The sequence below is a fragment of the Corvus kubaryi genome, unplaced genomic scaffold (assembly GCF_017639235.1).
Source record: "Corvus kubaryi isolate FWS band 111438036 unplaced genomic scaffold, C.kubaryi_AGA036_p1.0 split3-37374, whole genome shotgun sequence".
Lineage (NCBI taxonomy): Eukaryota > Metazoa > Chordata > Aves > Passeriformes > Corvidae > Corvus > Corvus kubaryi.
In genome coordinates this window covers 173,209-183,308 of record NW_024582090.1, presented here as the reverse complement: position 1 = coordinate 183,308, position 10,100 = coordinate 173,209, and the positions used below count along the sequence as shown (strand labels likewise).

At 43.8% G+C, this 10,100-nt stretch overlaps 1 protein-coding gene across 1 annotated transcript; it reads right to left on the bottom strand.

Annotated features, from left to right (window-relative positions):
- Nucleotides 1–1,411: 1,411 nt before the first annotated feature.
- Nucleotides 1,412–10,062, bottom strand: CDC23 (cell division cycle 23). The gene is made up of 16 exons (XM_042016083.1): nucleotides 9,905–10,062; nucleotides 9,346–9,418; nucleotides 8,318–8,455; nucleotides 8,013–8,055; nucleotides 7,547–7,652; nucleotides 7,329–7,461; nucleotides 6,192–6,369; nucleotides 6,005–6,102; nucleotides 5,702–5,783; nucleotides 4,973–5,126; nucleotides 4,718–4,837; nucleotides 4,284–4,359; nucleotides 3,946–4,007; nucleotides 3,007–3,085; nucleotides 2,788–2,907; nucleotides 1,412–1,913 (listed from the first exon to the last, which is right to left on the bottom strand). The coding sequence occupies exons 1-16, from the start codon at nucleotides 10,030–10,032 to the stop codon at nucleotides 1,743–1,745; spliced, it is 1,761 nt and encodes a 586-aa protein (XP_041872017.1). The 5' UTR covers nucleotides 10,033–10,062; the 3' UTR covers nucleotides 1,412–1,742.
- Nucleotides 10,063–10,100: the final 38 nt, after the last annotated feature.

Genomic DNA, 10,100 nt, shown 5'->3' with positions numbered 1-10,100 from the left:
CCCCGCGGCCGAGGCTGCGCTGCCGGTCCGGGGCTGCGGCAGCCCCGCCCGCCCCGCCGCAGCTGCGCGCCCGGCAGCACTGGCAACGCCGCGGGGAGCGCGGGCCGAGCCGGCCGAGGAGTGCCCGCGGCGCCCCGGACCCCGCGGCTCCGGCAGGGCTCCCTACCCGCGAGGGCTGACCAAGCCGGCCTCTGGGGGCGAAGGGCCGCAGCCCTCGGACCACAGCCAGGGTGACGCGAGGCGTCCGGAGCCCCCGAGGCCCCAGGCTGGAGCTTACCCCAGGCCTTGCAACTCTCGAGGGACACACCTCATCACTAGTTTCCCTCTGGACAGCAAGTCAATGGCCACAACATTTTGGAGTGTGACCTTCCTCACCCTGGGGTCCACCTATCCAATCCCTGTATTTCCAGCTTAGAGACAAGGACACTTGTGTGGAAGCACCAGTATCAAATGCTTTGCACAAGCCTAGGTAAATTATATGAGTCACTCTTCCCTTCTCCACCAGTGCTTTAACCCCTGGGCAGAGGGCCACCAAGTTCATCAAGCACAATTTGCCCCTAGTGACAACAATTTTACAAATGGTCTCATTGATATCCTCAGCTTTGCATGGAATAATTAGGAGAGTTCTTGAAAAATACATCAAGATCCAGTTTTACTGTTTAACACTATCTGCAGTAGAAATGGTTGTTGAATGGTTATTATGGAACATAAGACAGTTATTCCTAGAGATGCCCAGAACTAAGAACATGGGTTCCCTCTGCTCCATGCACACAATGCAAATGCATTGTGCAGAGGGCCCAGGGCTGTGACCCGCAGGTCTCTTGATGTGCCCACCTGTACAATTGGTCTTGTTAAGCACAGGAAGCTATGGCTAAATGGGAAAGGGTTTTTAAAAAGCTTTGTCCTTGACTGAAGTCATGCCACAGACATAGGGATAAGTCTGTAAATGTATAGGGGTGAACAAGGACACTGATTCTGAAACAAAGGCATAATTCTCTTTTCACCTCAACAAAATGATCCATTATAGTTCATTTGACTCCATTTGCTACAGTACACATGAAAGCTGCACCATAAAGAAGTCCAAGGACAGTAACTTCACTTATGTTTTTAATTGTGCTATCCCAACTGCTTTTCTACTGAAAGCCGAAACTATCCATCACTTCTACAAGAACTCAGACAGCTGTCACCTGTAGCTACTTGGGACTCCTCTGACATTTGCCAATCCTTCAACATACCCATGGGATCTATATCTAAGCACCTATTCTACTGCTTTAGTGAAACATCTCCTGTGTAGTTCAAGACAAGCAAAAGTCATGTAGACGTAGGTAACAGTCTCTGATCAGGACAGCAGTGATACTACTAAGAGGTCATCCAAAGAAGTGCAGTAAAGACCAGAGGTAACTTGGCAGAATCAAACTTAAAATGTATTTTAATTCAAGCAGACAAGCTCTTCCCAATGCCTCAGTTGGGAGTAGTCCTGTGTAGTGGGACATGTCTGCCCTCTGACTGGAATGACTTGGTGAGAAGTAGAGCAGGTTCTCACATCTCAGCACAGGCACTTTCACATTAGGTGCCCCATTGCCTGTTGGGGCCCATCTGTCTTCAGCTGCGGACTCTGCTAACTCCTACCCTTCGTGTGAGGGCAACAACAAAAGGAGCAATTTCCCTAGAAAGAAGTAAGTGGTTGCACGTCCCATCTGCAATGTCACATCCAATGCACAAGTTAGAAGTATCAGAATTGTTCATGGTGTTACAGAAGACAGATTGAGAGGGGAAACACGACGTGTGGGAGTGTTGTTAGCGGACAAGGATGCAGGAAGGAAAAAGGGAGCAGCAACATCTGTGGATGATGTTTCTCCTTGGTTGCGAAGCTGTAAGATCTGCCGCAGAAGGGCCTTTCCTTCTTCTCTGGTCTGAAATTAATTTGTAGAAAACAGAACAATACACCTATGAATGGATGGTTTCCGGGTTAAATTCAGTATGTAAGCAGTATAACTTAAAGTACTTCATCATTCTGTAAGGCTACAAGCTATAAAAGCCATTCTCAACTCTTTTTTTCTTCTGCTCCTTAAAAATGTTAAGGTACGTCACTCTTTTAGTTTTAGTCTTTCCTTCTTTTACTCCCGATTGGTGTGTTTCTTGGATATTTCAGAGAATGGAACCATCAACCACTGAAGCTGTCTAAATATTCCAGCAAAAAGTAGATTGGGAAAACTTCAGTAAGTTGAATTCAGGTTGTAGAGAGCTCCAGACAGCTTCATCACAGGTAGGCCAAACATCCTGCACTCATGGCTAGTGTCTACCAGTAGGCTGAAATTAAGTATCTCAGACTACCCACTTACATAACATCACATAGTATGGAGTTGCACAGAAAACTCCAGTACTATTATATTCTCTGCACTGTCTACACACAGAAGATGAGAAAAAAGAAGTTTTAGAAGTACCATCACTACACAGTGTGTGGGAGTTTGTGACCATTCAACTGCCTCCTCACCACCAAGATTTTTAACAGCCTTAAGACTGCCATGTGAAGCTTCAAATTCTTTTACTTAGTGAATACCAATGAGATATGGTTCAATTTAACTATCTACACCACATTCCATCACTTTTATCAACCATACTCAGCATGAGTGATCAGGTATACACAACAACCACCATTCAGGATGTGACCTGTATGGCAGACAGCCCTCATTCTTTCATAAAGGATTCCTTCTACTCTGAGCGGAGCCAAAATCAAGGTCATGGATCCCTTAAGAAAGAAGCACCAAAGACTGCACAACTACTCACATCATTGAAGGCACAGCATTTCTGAGCACATGCTGAGGCTTCATCCCAAAGCTTACACTTGAAGTAGTACTGGGCCAGGTAACGGAATGCAGTGCTGACTTCCAGGTGCTCCACTACCTCCTGCAGTGAGTGGAGTAAAAAACACCATCTGTTAAGTGCCTTCCAAAGTAGTTCTACACCATGTTTACTTTTCCTTTTATTCCCAAGATACCATCTTACCCCACAGGAATAGATATCCTGAATGTATTTGATGTAGCACTGAGCTGCCTGTTCAGATTCATTTAGCTGTTCATGCAACCTAGAAAAGGAGAAAAAGTGGGTCACTGGAACAAGACTGCACTGTTGAAGACCTTCTTGGCCTATGAGAAACTACCTGCTCAACCTGACCTGGACTAAAGCCAGGTCCTTTCCTTCAGAATTTGCAGGACATGCAACATGTACTGCCCCTTGTGGAAAGAGATGATCCAGCTTGCATCCATGCTGACAAGACAGGGAGGCAGTCAGATAGTGACTTGACAGCTAGAAGCAGTGACAACCAAAGCAGGGACCTTTGTTTATTCTGTTGCATTTTAAACCTTTTAACAGACCTTTGTCATTCTACTTACTTGCTATTTCCTCCATTGCTCCTTCTTCCCCTGCTACAGCCCGAATTTATACAGCAGTTTTACTTTACACTTGCCCTTTTTTCCCCCCTTTGCTTTTCCCACTTTATATTACTTAACCCCCACCAAAAAAATTAGTGTTGATGTCACAGTATTCACGTTAGACCTTTTCCAATGTCACAGCTATATACTAGAGAGGAAAAATAAAATCAAACAATTTTGTACATCATCTACGGTCATGGGTTGTTTTTAAGTTGCATTACGACAAATACATTTGCTAGCACTGCCTGCTCAAATCACCTCAGGATTCAGAAGTCCTTTGCAACCCACATTATGCTATCATTCTCTCTAGTTATCCTGATGGAAACAAAGATAAAGCTGGACACCAACATTTGCAGTCACTACAGCCCTAAAGATACCATTTCTTACACAGCTCCAAAAGCTATACTACCTAGCAGCAATTCCACTTGTTTACATTCCATATTTTATCCTTAGATATCAAAGTGCGACTTGCATTTAACACAACCCTGACAGTTCAGTGAGGGTACATACTCACTTGGCGAGTTTCACAAGTGCCATTTTCTCCACATCTCCCACAGCATAAGCTCTCCAATAGCACTGTCAAGGAAGGAAAGTCAGTCAAGCATGCCACAGAAGTCACTCCAGCTCATGACTCCAGCATGCAAGTCAGAAACAACAAACTACAGAGCTTGTCAGCAAAAGGGGCAGGTATCTGTAGACAACTTCTTATTTATCAGCTCCTCCAGTTATATTGCACCAATGCTTCCCCAGTTGTAACTGCCAAAGAGTTTAGGCAGCACTAGCTACATAATTTTGCTGCAATTTCACCCAGTGTTCTGGGAGACACCTTAAGTCTTACGCATCAATTCTCACCTTTTTAGCCTCCACCAACTGATTGAGTTTCTCATAGCATTCTCCTAGAGCAACCAGCATACGAGAATCATTTGGTCTGTAAAAGAGCAATTCTTAAGATAGTTTAATGGACTGCAGCTGATCTCAGGGTGAGGGGAAGGGCAGAGGCGGGGGTGGTCAAGGGAAAAAAATAATCTACACCTGGCAGTCTGTCATCCTTTTGCATAAAACATCACTCATACTCCTGACCAGTCATCCTCAACATTTAACTGACAAAGCCTTTGTTAACAGTTAACTAACACAACTAATAGGATTTGGAACAGTGAGACTGCACACATCTCAAAGCGTCGATGTTTTTTTCCTTACCCAACTTAGTTCTTGTATGTAAACTCCTTAGCCAGTAACAACCATGTCAGAACAAAGACCAATAAACATGGCTCCATTCTCAACTCTACCTGAGCTGGTGGGCCCGCCGGTAGTAGTAGAGACAGTAAAATGGCATTTTGAGGATTTCATAGGTTTGCCCCAAGCCATACCATGCTCTGTAGTCCCTTTTGTTCACCTCTATTGCATGCCTGTCAAAGAAAAGGAGATGAACTAGACAGGAAGTCAGGATCAAAACCAAGACCAAGTCCAGCAAAACACTAAAAAAAAATAGAAGATAACTATTTCAGAAACAAACACCATTTTGTGCAGTACATGAGAAGTACCTATAAGCCTGGATAGCTGCAGATGTGTTCTTCATTTCCATATACTCATGTCCCATAAGTGTCCAGGCTCCTAGATAACGAGGATTCAATTTCAAGGCCCTCTGGAAATAGAGCGCTGCTTTTTCATGCTGGGAACGCAAGCTATAATAATTTCCTAAAACAAAAGTCATAATATTTAAATAAATTTTAAAAATCCACAACCAACCAACAAAAACCCCAACACCAATAGAGAAGTAGAAAAAAAGCATGTAAAGCATATTATCTACTACCTCCTAACAAATTATAAAGAGTCCTAATAAACAACTGATTCAAACCTCAAAATACCTAATTGCACTCTCTTCACCGGTGTTCTGGTTAATCCTTTTCCAGCTATATCAATCAATTTATGATTCCATCCCCTTGGAAGGTCATGATCTAACAAATTAATTTCCTGCTCCTGACACACAATTATTTCCATTGGAGTTTGAAGACTATAAAGGGATTTTCAGGTGCACGGGTCTCCTTTCTGCCCTGGTAGAACTACAGCAGCTCTTTCAGAGAGAAAGGAGGGAAAGGGGTACTCTGTTATTTAGCCTGCTTTTTGGGCCGCCTGAATCCACATTCACCAAGTGGTGATTTTGAGTGCCTTGCTGGCTGATCACTTCCACAAGTGTTTCCAAGATTCCCTCACACAGCCTACAGACAGCAAAATAAGATGTAAAAATAACATGTAAAAGAACCAGCTCTCACCAATTACACAGCAGGTCTCAACACGGTACTTGTCTATTTCACAGAGATTATGAGCCAGGTAGCTCAACTCAGGCTTCATGCTCTAGTGGAACAAAAGATTAAAGTGATGAGAGAGAGAGAGCACATTATGTTCTGAAAGAAAACCTAAGCAATTAGCAATGCATACAGTGCATCTCTTCCATGGAGTTGAGAAGCAGAAAGCCTGTATTCAGAGAGGTTAGACAGGACCAGCTGCTTTGCCAGTGTTTAACATACCTCCAACAAACACCATCACTATGAACAGGCCACAGGAAGAGTGCTTACCCTTACATAGAGCAAGTTGGAGAAAGTGTCCATGTTTTCTATCCTGTAGGGATCTTGTTTCCTCAGCTCATTAAAGATGGACAAGGCTTTGTCAATATCTGAAGACAGAACAGCAGATGGGACACCAACAACTATAAACGCCAAGTTTGCATTAAGAGGGTCATTCCTACTACTTAACGTCACTGACCTCTTATATTGTGGTAAGCAACTGCAATCTGAGAGATGATGTAAGTGCTTTTGGAAAATCCTGCATCAATGAGACTCTGATACTTCTGCAGAGCTTCCTCTATCAGCTGCAGCTCTGTATAAATGTGTGCAAGAAAGAACTCTTTCATCCATGTATCTGGCAAGGACAGGAACTTCAACTAGCAAGAATCAAAGGAGAGGAGGAAGAGATGACAATCAGAAGTATTCTACAAGCTACATGTGGCAAAGAATCCATTATCTTCCCTCCCATGACTTAACAGATGGTCTTGAGGTAGGAGGCCTTCCTGCAGTCGCTTTGTTAAACCCATTTGGTCAATCAGGGAAGAAATTGTCTTCAAATCTGACATCCCCTGGCTCCTGCTTCAGCCATTAAATTCAGAAGTCCTTTGAAAGACTGCACTTTCTTCCTACGCTTGAACATCAATATCATATCACTAATTTCAATTAACTGAGAAGACTCAATATAATAAAAAATGCACTTCCCTTTTTCAACAAATTGGTAATGGTCTCTTCTGTGTCACCTGTACTGTTTTAAATACTTCATCAGCCAGAATTTACTTTAGAATTCCAGGAGTGGACTCAAATTCCATGCAGAACGAAGAATAATCTATTTTGGTTTTATATCTGAAGTTTGTTTCTTTGATACAATTCACCTCCTATGTGGCTTTGTATATTATCATTTCCGTTTTGAAAGTAGTGATTCTATATATCCTTTCAAGCTATCAAAAGTGCTCAATAACTGAGGAACTAGAACCAGATTAAGAAAAAATAAAAAAGGGAAGTCTCTTAGGAGGATCTCCTTCATGTGACAAGGTGATAACCCTGGTGACAACTACTTCCAAAATACATGAATTAGAAACTTCTTAAACCACTTTGTGGATGAATGATAAGAAATTAGCCCTGCCTGTATAAAGATTCTCAAGCGACAGTATGGCCAGCAGTCAAACATAAAGAGGATTTAACAACAAAATTTACAGTTTTGGATTGCCTTGCCTGACAGTGTCTCACAGAATAAAGCAGTGAGCAACATCAATCTTGTGGCAACAGAAACACTGGTTACTGAATCAGGCTAAACTCTGAGATTTGCTACCACATCTTGGTATCTCTAAAGTTTTACCATCTCTTTATCTGTAATCAAGTTGCAAAGTTCCAGCCAGGCTCCCCAATGCAAAGGCAGGACATGAGCAGCTTCAACAAACACATCTATTGCTTCTTTCACCAGGTCCAGCTTCCGCAGCACAACACCGTATCTGTCAAAAAAAGTATCAGGTCGACAAGAATCATGAAATTCTGTATATCCACACAAATATATAAAGAATACATGCAGACACTTACAGATAAAGGCCAAATCCATCCAGTTCCTGTGCCTTGTGTTTCTTGCTGAGCTCAACTCTCAATTCTCGTAAAGCTTCATTTTTCACTTGTCCTTTTTCCAGAGGTCCTACATGAAGAGAAAGTCACACAGCTAGCTTTCAATAAGGAGTCTCACCACAGCAATGCAAAGTCTAGGGTATATTCAGAATTATCCCTGACATGGCATGAAGGCTTCCCAGCCTGTGTTTATTTTCCCCATTTTAAAGAAAATTGCTCAGTCTGATCACCCAGTTTAAAAGAAGACCTAATAGGTGAAAAACTGTAACCTGTAATTAAGCCAATGAATCAAAAGAGAATGAAAGAAATCATGTTACACTATTATCCAAAAAATTGAGGAGAAAGCCATAAACCCAAGATGAGTTACATGAAGAGTCAACAGTGGAAGCTTCATTATATTGTCATGTGTTTCTTGACACCAGAGACTTACCCAAACTATCAACTGTCTCATCATCCTTCTTCTTTTCCCCTGACTGTGGAAAAGAGAGGAAATCCAAGATTACATTACAATAGTATATTTCCTATGTTTGCTGCAGCACTTGCAGCAGCATGAAAATTGAGTTTTCACAGACATCACAGTTCTGAAAAGAACAGCCCTATCTTTCCTTACCCCAACACAGAATTTGAACTTCAAGGTGGTCATTAGGAACAGAATAAGCAAAAAAATAAGATATGCCAGGGAGGGGTAGGAGGCAGAAGAGTTCAGTGCTAGGAGGCAACTTTTTTCTACCTTACCAGATATCTGGAGTACATGTACAAGAAGTAAGCTTTCTGGCTCTTGCAGCCCCGTAAAAAGTAGGCAGCCCGGTCATATTCCTTGAGATCAAAGTAAGACTTGGCCAACGTGTAGGCATCCAGATCACGAGCATCCTCCTGCAGGGACACACAAGAGTTTTAAGACCTGAGCTCTGACACACTTTAGGAAAATCATGGTTACAAATATATCAATGAAACTGCTCCAAAAGCTAAAAATGTAGTTTATTCATCTTCAAACATGATTTGAGTACTATCTGAGAAGTTCCTCCACTCCCTCATAGGATCCGATTCTGCAGTTCTCAAATAACGAGTACGGACTATTTAGGAACATTTAAAATAAATGGTGAGATTCCAGAAACAAATTGTGGCAAGCTGCCAGAAGGCAAGACTTGGCTGTTCTATGAGTATGAAGGACCATAAACAAGAAACCTGCTCAGGAATTCCATGTAAAAGAATATTAATCTGCTAACATACAAGAGAACATTTCCTTGGTAATTATACCTTGAAATGCATTTATGACACGTTACACTTCTATAATACACCAGCACTGGCACATACCTATGAGCTCTACTATATTCCTACAGAGGTGGGGATGGAGACACAGCTTGTTTCTCTTGTGTCCTAAGGAGCACAAGTTCAATGGCATAATACACAATTAGTATTAAAATAAATTTTGACCTTTGTAAAGAAGAATAAAAATAAAGTAGCATGCGTGTGATTTCAAATTTGGCTTACAGAGCGCCTCATTTAGGACACAGCAACAGATAATGCTGTCATCCAGGAAAGCACATTCAGCTCTGTCACCCCATTGAACAGACTATGGAAAGGAAGTTCCCAGCATTATGGCAGGAATGGCACTCAGCACAGATTCCCACCTGTGGGATTTGGGAGACTGCAATCGCATATTTTCCTCCATAGTTAAGATTAAACGGCCCACCCCCAAGAGCTGCAGCACCTTCTCCTAGAGCTCACAGCCACTTTCCCCCAAGCACAGCCTGGGCCCATACCTCGGTGAGCACGGGGGGAGGCGGCAGCTCGCTCAACGGCAGTGGCTCCAGGGCGAATGCAAGTTCAGCAGCCCTGAGGGAAAGAGAGCATTAGAATCATTGAATCATCAAGGTTGGAGGAGACCTGTAAGATCAAGTCCAACCGTCAGCCCAGTACTACCACTGTAATCCCTAAGACACATCACCTAGCGCCAGATGCAGACACCTCTTAAGCACCTCCATGGATTGTGACTCCACTACCTCCCTGGGAAACCTATTCCAGTGCCTGGCCACCTGAACAGTGGAAAAAAAAAGTTCTAATATCTTACTGAATCTCCCCAGTCTCAACTTAAGGCCATTTCCTCTGGTCCCCTCCCTGCAGGCACGGCAGAAGAGACCAACCCCCACCTCACTGCAACCTCCTTTCAAGGAGTTGTAGAAAACGATGAGGTACACGCAAGCCTCCTGTTCCCGAGACTAAACAAACCTAGCTCCGTCCCGTCCTCCCTCCCGGCACAGAACATGTTTGCCCGGGGTCGGCCGAGCTGGGGCCCCGCCCGCTGTGCCCGGCCCCGCTCACCACTTCCCGCTGTGCTGCAGCCCGCGTTCGCGGCTCCGCTCTGCCACGCTCAGCAGCTGCTTCTTGATCTCCCGCAGATCCGAGAAGTCGCCGCCGCCCGCCGTCGCCACCATTGCCGCCGCCGCCATCGCGCCAGCCCGGCCAATCACAGCCCCACGCACTGCGTGCCCGCCCGCCGGTCCGGCCAATCATAGCC

Bases quoted from the DNA above. Each gene is read 5' to 3' on its own strand.
- CDC23 (XM_042016083.1), bottom strand. From the start codon at position 10,032: ATGGCGGCGGCGGCAATGGTGGCGACGGCGGGCGGCGGCGACTTCTCG. The intron at 5,784-6,004 runs GTAAGCACTCTT...TTGTTCCACTAG, and splicing joins CCAACTTGCTCTATGTAAGG to AGCATGAAGCCTGAGTTGAG. The intron at 5,127-5,701 runs GTGAGAGCTGGT...CTTTTGTTTTAG, and splicing joins TGAGACCTGCTGTGTAATTG to GAAATTATTATAGCTTGCGT.